The 16,136-nt window shown below is 32.3% G+C and overlaps 2 protein-coding genes and 1 long non-coding RNA gene across 6 annotated transcripts in view; 1 reads left to right on the forward strand and 2 right to left on the reverse strand.

Moving 5' to 3' along the window:
* The window catches only part of mnd (L-type amino acid transporter minidiscs), a 34,326-nt gene extending 20,075 nt beyond the window's left edge, over positions 1-14,251 (forward strand). The window contains exons 2-9 of the mRNA XM_074130909.1: positions 5,061-5,279; positions 6,690-6,918; positions 8,928-8,972; positions 9,086-9,209; positions 9,816-10,016; positions 12,162-12,311; positions 12,391-12,568; positions 14,015-14,251. Of these exons, the coding sequence (XP_073987010.1) occupies positions 5,061-5,279; positions 6,690-6,918; positions 8,928-8,972; positions 9,086-9,209; positions 9,816-10,016; positions 12,162-12,311; positions 12,391-12,568; positions 14,015-14,079 (1,211 nt within the window). The 3' untranslated portion in view covers positions 14,080-14,251. The remainder of the gene's footprint in view (positions 1-5,060; positions 5,280-6,689; positions 6,919-8,927; positions 8,973-9,085; positions 9,210-9,815; positions 10,017-12,161; positions 12,312-12,390; positions 12,569-14,014) is intronic.
* LOC141455668 (uncharacterized) lies at positions 1,920-4,158 on the reverse strand. 2 transcript variants are annotated; one of them, XR_012459389.1, is made up of 4 exons: positions 3,926-4,158; positions 3,577-3,709; positions 2,573-2,742; positions 1,920-2,199 (listed from the first exon to the last, which is right to left on the reverse strand). It is a non-coding gene; the product is annotated as an uncharacterized lncRNA (long non-coding RNA). The 2 variants fall into 2 exon arrangements; XR_012459388.1 differs by lacking the exon at positions 3,926-4,158 and having other exon boundaries at positions 3,577-3,899.
* On the reverse strand, positions 5,061-15,927 carry LOC141455663 (uncharacterized). 3 transcript variants are annotated; one of them, XM_074130910.1, is made up of 3 exons: positions 15,767-15,817; positions 11,037-15,694; positions 5,061-10,443 (listed from the first exon to the last, which is right to left on the reverse strand). In XM_074130910.1, the coding sequence occupies exons 1-2, from the start codon at positions 15,798-15,800 to the stop codon at positions 14,406-14,408; spliced, it is 1,323 nt and encodes a 440-aa protein (XP_073987011.1). In that variant the 5' UTR covers positions 15,801-15,817; the 3' UTR covers positions 5,061-10,443; positions 11,037-14,405. The 3 variants fall into 3 exon arrangements, 1 of the variants encoding a protein (XP_073987011.1); XR_012459382.1 differs by lacking the exon at positions 11,037-15,694 and having other exon boundaries at positions 15,767-15,927; XR_012459383.1 differs by lacking the exon at positions 11,037-15,694 and having other exon boundaries at positions 5,061-10,464; positions 15,767-15,810.
* Positions 15,928-16,136: the final 209 nt, after the last annotated feature.

Consider the following 16,136-nt stretch of genomic DNA (forward strand, 5'->3'; position numbering starts at 1 on the left):
CTGAATTGCTTGCTGACCGCCACATTAAAAAACTAGTCGGTAACTTCTTATCTAGAACTCAAAACATCCAAAAACACGAAATACACCTTATCAACTCAAGTGAGGTCAAAATTATAATTCAATATTTGTCCAATAAACGAACTGCTGGTGTCAACCTGTTTCCAAATTTAGTAATCTAAAACTTAAATGACAAAGGAATAATTTACTTTAAAAAAAACAACATATACAGCATAAAACATCCTACTTAATGGATATTTTTCTAAGTACTTAACAGAAACAATATACGACAGTTTGTATTTCTAGGCTTCAGCATTTGACTCAGTATGGAATGACGAACTTTAGTACAAATTTGACTTAACGAGGCACCGGCTTTACTTACCAGCAATTTTTTTTTTTCCGCTGGCGCATCGACGTCTATGGTCATTAGCGCCCACCATACATTTTCTCTTTTCTTATTCAAGGGCCACTAGAGCTTCGATGGTACCTATTGGCCTATCGGGCTGCCACACACATCAAGCATAGCAAGACAAGGTGGAGCCTAGGCTATCGGATGCAGACTGCGCTCCCCTCTTACATCATCGTTCTTGTCGACGAGGGGGAATGCGGTTTTGCCGATGGAACCATCCCTTAATTCATAAACTCACATATTGTCAAGAATCAATCAATTAAAATATTGTATTTGGGTTTAGCTTCAACTAAACATATATATAATCACGATGACTTATCCGCTTCGAGTGTATACGTAGTCTATCGTTAGGAGGCTATTTCCGTAGAACCTAACAAATGTTCCTGCACACTCTAAATGAATTTAAACCTAAGGGGGTTGGAATACTCTTATCAGCATTTCTTACTAAATTTTGCATAGGTTAGAATAACAGGTTAGTTCCTTAAATGGAATTTACACCTAAAATGTACCGAAAATATGTTACTGGCCAAAATTCGCTTCCAATAGTAACTTTATAAATTAACATCAGTGATGTACAATGTAAAAGGACGGACGAAACTCTGAAATATCGTGGCTTAAAACTCCCCACGAGACTAGTTTGAGACTCCAAATGTCCCACTTAATTTAGAATAAGTCTACCAAATTCTCTATCAGCTCTACCCTCTCATTAATCGACGAACACCTCTGAAACCGTGATGCTCCTCTACAACAATCTCAGCAGCAAAAATGTATTGCTCTGTCTTGAATAGCCAGTTTTCCTAGACTTATCGTGATTCATGCCTCGGATTAGTGACGAATATCCTGACTGCCCTCTTATGACGCCTTAAAGACGTCTGAGAACCCCACAGAGTAATAGCTTAAAGTGATTACTTCAATTATTTATTCATGACTGTCAATTATTAATATATATTTTACAGTTAAAAAGATTATGTTGCCTAAATTATTTTGTAATCATATTCTTAGAAACAATCTCTTTAAGAAAGTGGTTGTGATGGATCTTAATGAATTAATAATTTTAAAATGAAAAAGTAATGCATTCACTTCGAAAAATCAATCTCCCCTTGCCGAAATAATCTCCCCCTGGTGGTAGGTATTTGGTAAATTTTAAAAAAACAAATCAGTAAAACTGTATTTACATTTCTTAAGATATTTCAAAATTCTTGCAAATTAACATATTTATTATTATTAATAATTAACTTATTAATTGTTGAAATATGAAGTTAAAGCTCAAATTTTCCTCGTGACAACAATTTCACTCACCTCTGCTAAGAATATTAAGGACATGCTATTGCTATCAATGTTGACTTTACATAACAGTGTAATTAAGAGAACAATTGGTAAATCTTAAATTATCTTTATTTGTAATTGTAAATATTTTAGTATATTAAAGTATAGTAAAATATTGGCGAGTTTGATATTATCATTATAGTTTTATATATTTATGGTTTTTTGCAGTTTCATTTTATATTGCGTACAGTTCTCTGGTATTCTTTGTTTATGCGTTCTGTTTATGTTTATGAGTTCTGTTTTTAGTTTAAAGGGATTTTATACCTGCCGATAATCTAAATAAATAACTTAATAAATGATTTAATCATACAACTATAACTTAATAACTGTCCGAGGAAATCCTTAAGAAATATTTTTATTGACCATTTTTACCTATTCTGTGTAATGTATAATAAACAGTTGCATCCATTTTCCTCTTGTTCAATCATTCAATAATAGTTGTCCCTTTATGATTTGTGTAATTATTCCTGTGGATCGTAATTAAACTTATATCTATCTAGATCACTTCATTACTTAATCAAAAAGCGGAGGAATTTTAATTTTGGTTTTAAAATAGCTCCTAATAAAATGTTTACATGCAAATTTAGGTGATAGTTCAGAACCATAATTTAGAAGGAAGAATCTTTAGTTATTTTAATAAAATCGATTTTTTATTCAGGTAGGCTTTATCTATTGGTAAAAGTGCCTAGCGGAGAATACATACTTATAAATATAACATATTTGCGTTTGTGTTTGTGTGCTATTCAGTGATGAGCTTGTTGACAAGCCGGATCTGAGGGCAATCACATCGCATCAACACCTCTATATTTATAAATGTTATACTATATTATACATACGTACCATTGTCTAACCAATATAGAAATGTTATAATGCTATTTCTTTATTAATATTAACACCAAAAAGGAGGTAGCTTAGTGCATTGCATTGAATTCAAAATGCTCAAGACTGTTCTCAATTTTTTTCTTCTTTAGGAGTTTCTTACTGCTCACTGCTCTTGTAGATATTGTTGTCTGTAATGCATAACGATATTAAGAGGTCGGCAATTTACTACACAGGCACAGGTTTGCCTAATAGTAGATAAATAAGCAAATTAAAACTAAATGTGAACAGAGTTATATTCCGATAGTTGTAAAGGAGTTAAAGCAGTAATAGAGTTCTTGTGATAAACTGAAAGGATTCCCAGATGAAGCCCAGTCTAATTGATAGCCAAAATTTGAATTGGTGAACCCCTTAAGTAAAAAAGTCTTGTGAATATTAGCAGATTTTTAAACCATGTTACCTTATTGTACCGTTGGCTAATACTTAATATCAACCTTTGATGAAGTAGTTCTTTCGAAGATAAGGGTGATTTTTTAAGCCGCAAAATTAACTTGGCATGGGAATCCATTAGGCTAACCGCATAGCTAATCCCTTCCCTAAGATTTTGAACTAAATTTTAAATAGAATATTTGTAGCATTGCTTGTTATAAAGAGCATCAAATCAGACACATGTTTAGAAAAAAAGGTGCCGCGAATGAAGGAGGATAGCAAACATACCTTATTATAAATTTCCCATGTCAACCATTTAATTAAACCTAAGGTATAGACCGGAAATTGAACCTAGTTGTATTGTGTTACATCTTAGCTTTGCGGGCTTCCCCTCTAACCGCTCGTCTACCATGGAATCTTGTAAATAGTGAATATTGTAAAATAATTACAAAATTAAAATAATACGAGTAATAACTTAACTAATTACTCTACCATTGTTTTAGACGGTGACCTCATTTATGTTTCAAGTTCAATGATTTAACCGAAATTTAAATGATAACATTTCCGAAACATTAACTATAATATTCACGACTCACGTTTTGGCACAACAGATACCCGCTGTATAAAAGTTGGTCTCTTCAATGTTTCGTATTCCACGCATAAATCTTTCCATCGAGTTGAAACTAGCTTCAGAGGCCTGGTTAATGATTTGTTTTTTAGGCCCATCATCTGCTAACGTCATTAACGCCTTTAAAATTGCTTTAGGCATCATGCTGTTCTGTTGTTCATTTATTTGGCATACATCGCTACTCCACGTCTTTCACACAAGTAATTGCAGTCATCCTTGTAATTACACACATTCATTCTAATGTATACTTTCAACAAAATAAAAGTTGCCATCACTCTAATAAAAATTCAATTTATATTACATAAATTTATATTTACATATGTACAAACTTTTTCCTCTTCTTCAATGGATGAACGGTCTTTAATAAGTAAAGTTTATTGTAATAGGGTAAAAGAGCTAATTAAAATTCGTATAACTGTAAGAAAGACATGTGTTTGCTTATGTAGTGACGTAAGAAGGTATTTCTTCAAAATTTAGAAGTAATTAATGCGGAAAAAAATTGTAGAAGGCTTCGATCAATACCAGCTGGTCAACGAATTCAATCATCTTCAAAGCGTTTAGTTTAAACATATTTTATTTTTAAATGTTTAGTTGCTAATCTCTAGTAAATTTAGTTTCAATTTCAGGTATTAATTAATGCTAAACATTGAACTCTTATTATTACCTCTATCGATTATTCTATTTAGCCCTATCAATTACCTAAGTTATTAGAAATAATCGGTTCTATTTCTGTAACATCTATGTGGCTGTATTATATGGATCTACCCCCATACAAATCATCAAGCTTCAACAATTTTTTTTCAGTATGTAGTCACCACATTTCAATTGCATATTATCTTCAATAAATGATATTTCATCGAATATTCAGCATGGCTGTAAATTATGGGGCCTACTGCCTTTAAGTACAGTCTGAACCCAGCCAGATAAGTTCTGTTAAGAAGCTGTCTAACTGAAAAAGAAAACTGTTTTTAATTCAATAAAATACATGTTCTGTGTTGGACAATTCTCCATTTGACCATAAATAAAATTATCTGTTGGAACGTGCAGCAAGTAAATTCGGTATACTTCAGTGTGAATAAATGTAAATAATTTTGTACAAAATGCTTTCAATGTTTTATTTACAATCATTGTAACAAAGAAATGAAATACTTCTTATATTCTTTTGTTTGATTTGAATGAATAACTGCACACATATTGTTGTAATTAATTATTTAGAGATAAGATATAATAGTTTAAATTGATTGTTTTTAATATTATTATTCTTGTTATATATAAAAAAGGGACAAGTGTTTTGCTTTCTTTTTCTTAAGTAGAAGTATTAAGCACAAAGCATTTGCTAGAGTTAGTACTTACTCAAAACTGCCATCAACTGAATTAATTCCCTCATAAATGTTAATGTTGAATAGTATAAAGATTTCTTTTTGAAACCTTTAAACATTCTAATTGTTACAGGTACACTGATTCCGAAGAGTGGAGGTGATTATGCTTATATCAATGAAGCATTTGGACCTCTTCCTGCATTCTTATATCTTTGGGTTGGTTTACTAGTGCTAGTGCCAACCGGTAACGCTATCACTGCATTAACATTTGCACAGTACATATTGCAGCATATATGGCCATCTTGTGAACCTCCTTATGAAGCGGTTCGCCTTCTTGCTGCACTTGTTACTTGTTAGTATTTACACACATTTTTACGAAAGAGATTTTCACTATGTATCTGATTACTTAATACTACTGTAATTTACATTATGTAATTAATGATTTGTTTAAATACTTTCTAGAATAATCTCCTCTTTAATGAAATTAATTTAATAAAACCTACGCACAACGATGATGCACTATCACGCTTCATGCTTTTATTTAATTCTGCTGTTTATCTATTTATTTTTTCATTTATCGTCAGAGTTTAGTTCATAAAGTAACAGAAGAGACGAACGCTTTTGCTAAACACCGACTTATTTTCCTACTAGTAATATTTAGAATCATAAAGTAAGTGGGAGACTTTTTTATATAATTAGAAATCAGAGTCTCTCTATGAACATAATGGATTAAAACTGTTCTGAATTAAGAAAATAAGCATGCTGTGGCGATAGAATTAGTGATAGAGAAAAGTTAATCAAGGTTCAACCAAAAGGGAATCGATTCTGTACGATCATCGAAGACCTCTCGTAAATCACTGCCCAACCAAGAGGTGGCGGTTACAAATTATTATTCCTCCCACTTGTGTGTTGATTCAATTGGATTACAAATAGATTATTCAAAACAAGAACCTTGCTGAGCCTACGAATTTCTTGTCGATGCCTCGTAATCCATACTTTGCTTTAGCCTTAACAATCGACTAGAAATGAGAGTTTCTTCTCTTCACTTTTTTCCCCACAAAGTGAAAGTTCATTAAGTGTTGAAGGAAAATTTTGGAACCTGCAATTTCAGCTTCTGTTATATGCCTTTACATCAAGAATTATGCCGTCAAATCTCTAGTATAAAACTGCTTAACCTAAAAAGATTACCAGAGCTAAAATACAGATATCATTGTATCACTTTTCCGTGTTAGTTCCAAACATTACAGTGTTTTAGAGACCGAACGATTTTTTCATGGCAAAGAAATCCTGAGTCATGAACTTTATCGACTTTATCTAAACCACTGCATTTAAGATAGAAATGAATCCCTTGGGAAATGCAGTTGACAGAAATCTTTCTTTACAATACTGCGTTTCTCCTGAAAAGCCTTATTTAGAAGTCTGTCCAACATCCCTTCTTTTATGCTAAACTTCTAGGATTTCTCAGATATCCTTGCGCAATCCTTGGTTCTATTTCGCTTAAGTTTTTTGCGCCCTTGAAATGTTCTTCAAAACGAGTACCCTTTCCATTTTATAATTCCTTGTAAGGTGTATAAATTGACTTCGTCACTACAAAAGCAGAAACAACTTCTTTACCGCACGGAAAAGTTATTTTTACCAAGGGTAATTGGTAAAAGGATTAAAGAAGTATATTTTAAATTGCCTGCAATTGTTTTTGTCACATAAAAAAAAATCTATTTTTATTATAAAATTTTAATTTTATTTATTTTTCTCTGATTGGCAGGTTTTTTGACTTTTATAAACTGTTACAACGTGAAATGGGCTACCAGAGTACAAGACGCTTTTACAGGTGCTAAAATCCTAGCCTTGTTGATGATAATATTGGCAGGTTTATGGGTAATGGTTGCTGGTGGAACAAATTTTTGGAGCTACAATCTGATGGATGGAACTAATGCTGAGCCAGGTTATGTAGCTCTGGCATTCTACTCAGGGCTATTTTCTTATTCAGGATGGTAAAGGGATAAATAAGTATAATAAATTAAATAACATTCACACCTAATTAGTTTGACTTAACTGTTTGAATTTTAACCCGTCTATTTAAATATTAGCGGCATATCTTCAGGATTTGATTTGTTTGAAATGTTTTTTAAAAAAAATGTGAAGGTTGTGGGAACATGTGGTAGAGAAAACGGATTAGCTCAGTGATCAACGTGTACCGGATTCTAACGCGGAGATCATGGGCTCGAATCCAGCTGCTGGCCCTTAGATTTTCTCTTCCCAAGAGTTACTTACAGCTCATTATCCGGTGATGGACAGTGTTATCTGTAACGAGTGGACACTGTCTGGAGCTCCGAAAAATGTTCCAGGCGCAAATGAACTCAGATGTTGACGCGCCAAAAAAATAAAACTAGAAAAATTAGTAATGTGTGATATACATATCTTTAGTCCTGAAGATTGTCCTGGATGGATGTTGAGAACTAAAAAGTTATCATAAAAATTGGGAATAGTGGTTATTACTACTCTTTAAGTAATAACTTGTAAAGCAGGAAAGAGGAATGTCAAGAGAATATTGTTGCCTATTATGTTTGTACCGTTAGATAATTTATTTCATTACATATGTGTGTAATGAATGCCGCTCAGTGTCTTAGAATAAAAAATAGCAATATGTGATTAAAATAATATAGAAGTTAAAGTAGTTTCTTTGGAAATAAATGGAACATGTTTTGGAAATAACTGAAAAGAAAAAAAAAGAAGGGAAATCAGTGGGGAGTAATAAAAAAGCGCCAAAAAGTAGTTAGTTTAAAGGAGGCTACAGAGAAAAGTCTGCTGTTTCTAAAGATCTGAGGTGAAAAGAGGATTCCGAAGAGCTGGGAAATTACTTAATTATACCCATCTACAAGAAAAGGTAACAATAAGAATAATTATTCGGCATCTGGTGATTTTGAAGAATTGTACTAAGTATAAACACGGATCCTAAAGCAGAGGTTAATCAAACAAAGAGTTCAGAGATGAAACGAAATCAAGCATCATTTTGCCCTGGCAGACAAACACATTTTCTGTTTCATAACTATTTTGGAGAAGGTCTGTGAATTTAAGGGAAATTTATATTATTGGGTTTCCTCGATTTAGTAACTTTTGATTCAGTCCGTTTGGAAGAATAATGAGTGTAAAAAAACAAACAAACAAACGACTGATAAAGGCAATTTTTTCCCAAGAGCCGGAATGATGGACTGAAATCAAATCAGATATATAGCCTAAGTCAACCGTCAATTATTTATCTCGATTGTGGATGCTGTAATAACTGTGCAAAAGGCTCTACTTTGCTCATACAGGGTACGAGAATTTTACCCTGGTATTATTACAGGCGATGTGATTCATAATTCACACGCTCCGCTATTGTATTGATGGCAAGCTTTCTAAAAGTTTTCCAAACATAAGTGAGAGAATAGTAACAAGTACTGAGGATTAAGGACATTGTTTTAAATGCAATTAGAAGTAAAACCATGCAGGTAAAAGGAATTAAAGATATTAATATTAAATATGATGTGATTGTCTGCATGAAATAAAAAGAACAGTGGAAATAAAGATAAAGTAAATGTCGTTCCAATTTTAGTATATGTACCGCCGAAGTGAGAACAGATGAAACGCTCCAATTTTTAATTTATAATAAAAATATTATATAATTATGTTATTATTTTTTTCTTTTCGACTGCTCCTTAGTAAAAAAAAATACATACTTTTTATGTATATGGGTTATATACCACATTTAACTCAAAAATTTATCTTTACTCCAGTTTGGAGAATACCTGCTGCAATTCTTGAAAATGCTAATTTTGTGTAATTTTTTAAATTTTCTTATTTAGGATAAAAAACTTTATATATGTATTTTTAGTTTTTTCAATCGATTTTCTCAGATTCTACTTGAAATTAGGAAGTCTGTAAATGGGTATTTTTTTTTTAAATGTGTAAGCTATTGTGAAATGGGTGTTATTTTACATTTAAATTTTTTTAAATATTTTAGGAACTACCTTAATTTTGTTACAGAGGAATTAAAGGACCCTTATCGGTAATTATCTCTAGTTTTTGTCTACATTCCTTTAATTATGTCACTATATTAATTTATTATAAACTAAATTTATAAACTGAACGAAATTTTCATTATTTTCTTGATTTTTGCAGCAATTTGCCTAGAGCAATTATAATATCACTTCCACTGGTAACAGTAATATATGTTTTAACAAATCTTGCGTATTATGTTGTTTTGACGAAAGAAGAACTATTATCCTCAACAGCAGTTGCAGTTGTAAGTAGAGTTCAGTGTTATAATTAATTAAATTTAAAATTTAAAAATTTGTCAAGGTTTCATTCCAAATGATTCTCTGGAATTCAATTTTTTTTTTATGCAGGGGCGCAAGGGTTGCCCTTGCCTGAGGTAGGTGAAAAATTAAAGTAAGGAGCCCCCAGTTTTTTTCACTTTCTAGTTTTATTGAAAGATTGGAAGAAATTCGAAAAAACCAACATAGGGACAGTTCTAACTGTTGTTGGCATCTAAATGTCTTTCACTTTCACTGAAAAAACAACTTTTGCTGTTCACTTAAGCAGCTCTTCAGACCATTCAACTTTTCCATTTTTCTTTGCAGCAAAAAGATATAGGACATAGATTAGATGATTCCCACAAACAAATTAACATTTATTCATTTTTTGTTTGTAAAAAGCGCATTACTAAAATACTATGCTTTCGGACATGAAAAACGTTAAAATATGTTACTGAGTAAAGAAGTATTTCAGAGAAATAATTTAAAACATTTTGAACGGGATAAAATAATTATTTTTATATGTACTAACATTAATAGTTTTGATGTTTTAGTAGCTTTGGTATTCAACTTTAACCAATTCTTATATTTTCTAGACATTTGGTGACAAATTATTTGGAGCTATGTCATGGACGATACCGTTTTTTGTTGCATGTTCTACTTTTGGAGCTTTGAATGGTGCAATATTTGCATCTTCACGACTTTTTTTTGTAGGTGCGAGGCAAGGACACTTACCGAAAGCAATAGCTCTTATCAATGTTCATCATTTTACTCCGGTGCCATCTCTTATATTTTTAGTAAGTCTTTAAATAATTTCAAATACTTTAACATTTTTTTAAGTATATTTTTTTTTATGGCTATGTTCAAAAAGCTAATGCCCATAATTTTTTATTTTTAAAAAATATTTGGGCTTTCTGCTTAAATAGTTTATCCAATTCCTCGTCTGCAACTTTACGTCAACGTCGATCTGTGACGAGGGATAGATACACACAAAACCCTCAACATTAAGTTGACATCTTCTCAAGAATGGTGATTAGGAAGGGGATTAAATCATTGATTATAATAAAAATCACTTATAAGCGTATAATGGATTGTAACGTGGAGATCCCGTTCAATCTAGCTGCTGGCCTTTAGATTTTTTTCTTCCTAGGAGTTTCTTACAGCTTACTGCCCGATGATGGATAGTATGTAGCGAGAGGACTCTGTCGGGAGGCCGGCAGTGCACTGAAAAAAAGTGTTGAGCGCCTTAAATAAACAAAAAAGAAGATAATTAATGAATGAACAAATACTGTTTTTTTTTTACAAATAAGGTTTATAAAAACAAAAATACCTTCCGTTCGAGTTTTACAGAATTGTACTAACATATTACTAAATATGTGTACGGAACTACAAACAAGTGAAAGAAATTAGTAAAATAAAACTTGACAAATTGAAAAAAAAAACTGTACCTTGAATCATAAAAAACTTGAAGTATTGCTTTAAGGTTAATGGGATGTCAGAGAAAAAAAAGCAAGGAGAAAATAAAAAATTGAAAAATGAACAATACTGTACTACTGCAATACTGTACTTTAATAGTACAGTAACTTCAATAGTTAGTTAATGGGGACCCTGGATTCATATGACTTATTTAATGGATTTTACTCGGAATAAATTTGTCAGTAACCGGAGATATTGCCAGCAAGAGTTCTCCTTTGATGTTTTCAAGATAAACTGGTTTTAAAAAGCATTAAAATACCCCATCCACGTCAAGAGTAATTATATGATCACAAATACAACCACCAATCTAATTTATTCTACAGCCTTCCACAATTACTTACCAACACTGCAAGAGTTGAATAACTTTCCTGAATGTGCATAGGAATATTTTTTTCCCTAGTTGTTGATTAAAACTGGGGCAGGCTCTTTTCTCTAAGACACTGCAGCCGAAGAAGCTTATTGAATCATTTCCTTTAATGATCTAGTAGACAAAATCTCCCCTCTTTACGGATCCAAAGCCTTGCTCACTAGAAGATTTTGCAACGTGACCTATCCTGATCTCAACATACTAGAACTCTCATACCACAATCTAGTGATTGTAATATCGGCAAAAAGTGGCCATCTCTGCAGATTTCTGGAACAGGGGCTCTAGGTTAATCAATCCTACCCTGTGTAAAAAATAGATTTATTGTGAAGACCCCTTCCAGTTCTAAAATAAAATCTTCGAGTTTTAAAAGGTTTTATCCTATCAGCCTTTTTGTTTATTTCTCTTCTGGTCTCCAAGGGCCAGAGTTCTCATAAAACAAACTAGCGATTGCAGTGTAATCTGAGGTTTAACAGAAAGTTGCTCCTATCATATTCTCTTTCATGATCCGCAACATTCATATTAATGAACACTACTTTATAGATACGAGTATTTACAACCAACTACGGTTATGATAATAACTGATTTTTCTGCCAATACTAAAAATTACGAAGTTGGTGGTACATTGTTCTTCTTAGGATCCCTAGATACATCAAAATTTCTGGGGATGAGAAGTACTATATTACTGAAATAACTATTCTTTAATAAGAAATATAAATGTCCCGATTTGGTTGAGAGTTTGTGAGATCAAATTTGTTTTATAAATATACTTAGCTAGATGTATAAATATTTTATAAATATACTTACAAGAATTTATATAGATATATATGTAAATACTTTATATTTATCTTCTTTATAAATATTTACATAGTTCTGTTGTTTATGTAATTTTATTTATTTTTTACTAGTTCCTTTAATGCATATAAGGCTGTATTTGTAAATAAATAAACAAATATACTTTATGTATTTTCGGACCTAAGCTTCTTCAGTTTCTTTTATTCTTAGATTAGGTGTTAAGCATTTTTAATATACTCACTTCTTACTTCGTCTTACATACTTTCCTCTTGTGCTGATTTAATAAAAAAATGTTTTTATTTTCTAGTGTATAGTTACTGTAATTTTATTAGTGATAGAGGATGTATATATATTGATCAATTATGTGAGTTTTGTCGAAGCATTATTTACTTTACTGTCTGTATGTGGTTTACTGTGGCTGAGATTGAAACGTCCGAATGCTAAGAGACCTATTAAGGTAGGTACCGCAGTTAATAATCTTTAGCATTTACTTTTGAGCTGAGCAAAGTGGATTACATTCGTTTAAATATTTCCAGGTCAATATACTGCTTCCGATTGCATTTTTTATAATTTGCGCTTTCTTAGTTACACTTCCTTGCTACGTTCGACCACTTGAAGTCGGAGTTGGAATGATAATAATAATTTCTGGAATACCCGTTTTTTATGTTTTTATATACTGGAAAAATAAGCCTCCTTGGTTAGATCATCTTGGAGGTAAGATACTACTATGAAGACAGATTTTAAATAACATTTTAGTTACGCTTCGTTTAAACGTTTTATTATGTTTTACTAATTTATGTTATTAATTACTAGTATTTCTGTCCCTGTAAATTTTGTGTAGAAGCCATATTATGTTTCCCGAACCACACTTTTTCGGTAAAGTTTCCTTCAAGAGCACATTACCTGCCACTCTCCCCCCCCAAAACAAAACCGCTAACTGGGTAAATTTAACATATCAATATCATAATCCTGCTCGTTAATAGTTATATTGTATTTTCTATTTAAATTTCAAATCATATATATTCTCTCATGTAGGAGTAGCATTCGTTTTTCTCTTTGGTATAGGTCAAAATTTCGCCTTCATACGACAGAATTGAAATCTCGTAATATATTTGTTGGTCCTGTAATAAAAGTTGTGTTTGTTTTATACTTAAGGAATCACATACTTTATTTTATAGCCTTCTGGCTACCATCACATTCACACTAATGCCTGCCATTATTACCAATTCCTTTTTCTTTTTTTATTTAAAGCGTGTTAACATCTGAGGTTATGAGGTCGCCCGGAACTTTTTTCAATGTACTGCCGGTCCCTCTGTTATAAATCACACTGCTCATCACCGTAGAGTGAGATTTAAGAAGCTGCTAGAAAGAGAAAATCTGAGAGACAGCAGCTAGATTAGAACCTAGGATCTCCCCGCGGGAATCCAATAAGCTAATCAAGTAGCCAATCCCTTCCCTACTGATTCTTTCAGTTAAACTCCTCCATCTTCGTTAATTGGAATTGTTTCGCTAAGCATTCTTGTATCCCTAGAAACGTGCTGGATTTATCGCCGATAAGTGCCAGTCCTGCGGTACTTGCTACCTAGCCCAGATTGTGAACCTTGACTGTGAAAAATGTGTTAGGTTCTTTTAGCCTTAAACCTCGACTGCTTTTGCATTTTCCTACAAAACTCCTTATAACCTGACTCAGCCGCCCCAGGGACATTGTCTCAAGAATTAAAAAATTAATTTAAATTATTTGTCCAAATTTACTCGCGATCCGCTATCATGGACAAAATAAAAATACCCATTGCACAAGCAGTAGAAGAATGTTGACGTTCAATTCTTTCGGCATACCTAAAGAAATAATATCGTATGTTAGGAGAAAGATGGTTACAAAAAAAAAAAAATCAAATAAAAATAACGTCGCACTGAAGCAAAAGGCTAACTATTCAAGAGTTGAGCCAAACTTAGAGAATCTTTGGGTAGCTCTATTTATTGGCAGTATTGCTATAAAGTGAGAAATAAGAGGCGTGGAAACAGCGACATTATCCGCGCAGTTTCCACTAAAAATCTCTGAACGGCAAATCCTGACCTTTCATAGTCTTAGCGCCAAATGTATATCAGGAAATATAATTTAACTTATTTTTTTCTGTTGTATCATATAATTTCTTTTTTCAGATCATCTAACAGCTGTATGTGCAAAGATGTTTTTGTGTGTCTTACAACAAGAAAAGGATTTATGACAGTAGAGTTTTATATGTTCGAAAAAGAAAAGAATAATAATTGACTGACTCACTCGCGCTGGGTTGAAATAGTGTTCCTAAAGAATTCACCTGCTCGTTATATCTTAACTTTTTTTTTATTTTAGTGTTCATTAAGTGTGTAAATTTATGTAAGAATTAAAAAAAAAGAAAACTCAACTGTGAACTGTATATTACAATGTTTCATTGTACATATTTATAACAAGATATTAATTAAATATAAAATTTTGTTTAAGCAAACATGACATAGTTGTTCAACGCCATTTTCATTGATTGATTATATTATCATATTATAAAGATCATTACTTTTAAATCATCCTCTGAAAATGCTGTTTGAACAAAATGTTTTCAACTTTCATTAATAAATGAAGTATGTAGTCTAAAAATGTTTTTAAAATTATCATTTTAATCTTCATCAAATGAAGAAGCATGGTTTTGTACATACTAAGTATGTAAAATAAAAGAATAAAATAAAAACTAATTTTAAATAAGTGTGGATATGCTTTCACATATTGTGTATATGTTATGTTTTTATTTTCGATGTCTTTTAACATTTCTTCAATGGTTTGTTTTCTGGTTTGGGCACTTAATTTTTCGTATTGATGTTTTTTGTTTTCAATGTATTGTATGCAATGTTCTGTATTGCTATTGTTGTCTGTAGTGTCTATATTTTGTTGTAGGAAGAATTTTTTGATGTATTGGATTAATGAATCAAACGCATTTCCAGGGTTTTTGATTGTTCGCACACCGTAACGGACAAGATACGCCATGAAATTGTACCAATTTCGAATCTTTTGTTTAGTGATATTAAATTCTGTAATTCCACTAGGTGTTGCGTTAAGGTATTTGAGTATCCTGTTTGTGGTTCGTTGTTGATTTTTAATGGAGGCTATGTAGATGATGTGGATATGATCTCCATGTTGGATGAAGAAGAAGTCGGGACATTTGTTTCTTGGTGTTGGTTCGGTATATTCCGGTTCATGAATGATTGCGGTGTATTTATGGATTGTGGTGGTGTCCATTGTAGACTCCATATCATCCTCGTCTGTGGAAGTGTTATACTCGTTGCTATCAAGTAGGGTTCGTTCTGTATTTCGGTGTTCAATATAATTTCTCATCGTGGACTGGTGTATGTTTTCATTTGATGTTGTTTTGTGTTGTTCTGTATATGAACAACTTGGGGTAGCAGTGGGTATGTTGCTAGTAGTTGGATCATTTCTTCTCGGGTTTTCCGTGAGCTGATATTGTTTAGATGTAATAGGTATTCGTTTTGGGATTGTATTTGTTGCTCGTATATTATTCCTCGTAGTAGTTGTTTTAGTGGTTCCTGATGTCTGTGTTTTTTTTCTATTCTCACTAGATGGTCCTGTATTGCGTGGTATGGTGGTTTCGTAATTTCCTTCAGTTGGATTATATATCTTCTTGTTTTGATGGTAATGTTCTTGTTGTTTATCTGTTGGTGTATTGGGTCTTCTTTTTCTTCCCAGTGTTCGTTTTGGTCGTCTGTTTCCATTGTTTTTTGTATTGAACGCTGTGTCACTATCTTCTAAGTCTGTGTTGCTTCTTAAGAGGTCTATTATTTCGTTGTCACTGTTGTCTATATATTAATATATTTTATAAGTATATGTATTTTGTATTATATTAGTACTAGTTCAATATATATTCTTACCTTCTGTGTAGGTGTTTTCTGTTGGTTGCTGCATTGATGCGTTGTATAGTAATACTAAATTATTGTTGTTACTGTATGTCTTTATATAGTATGTATGTGTGTTGTGTGTGTTGTTAATGTATGTTGACTTTTGACATATGTTAATTCATGTTAATTACTTTTAATTTACACAATTGGTATTCATTGTCAACTCCTCCGTTTGTTTTTATTTGGTATGTCCTCCGGTAAGGTCCTCCGACGGGTAGTTGTGCGAAGTCCACTCCTCTGGTAGTCCTCCACCTCCGACCGCCGAATAGGGGGGCCAAACCAATCGACTTGGAAATTAAAAGGCATAGTATTGCGTTGTAGATATAAGAAAGAAATAAATACT

The sequence above is a fragment of the Rhodnius prolixus genome, unplaced genomic scaffold (genome assembly GCF_049639745.1).
Source record: "Rhodnius prolixus isolate KJV_2025 unplaced genomic scaffold, Rpr scaffold_4, whole genome shotgun sequence".
Lineage (NCBI taxonomy): Eukaryota > Metazoa > Arthropoda > Insecta > Hemiptera > Reduviidae > Rhodnius > Rhodnius prolixus.

Bases quoted from the DNA above. Each gene is read 5' to 3' on its own strand.
- LOC141455663 (XM_074130910.1), bottom strand. From the start codon at position 15,800: ATGCAGCAACCAACAGAAAACACCTACACAGAAG. The intron at 15,695-15,766 runs GTAAGAATATAT...ATTAATATATAG, and splicing joins AGAAAACACCTACACAGAAG to ACAACAGTGACAACGAAATA.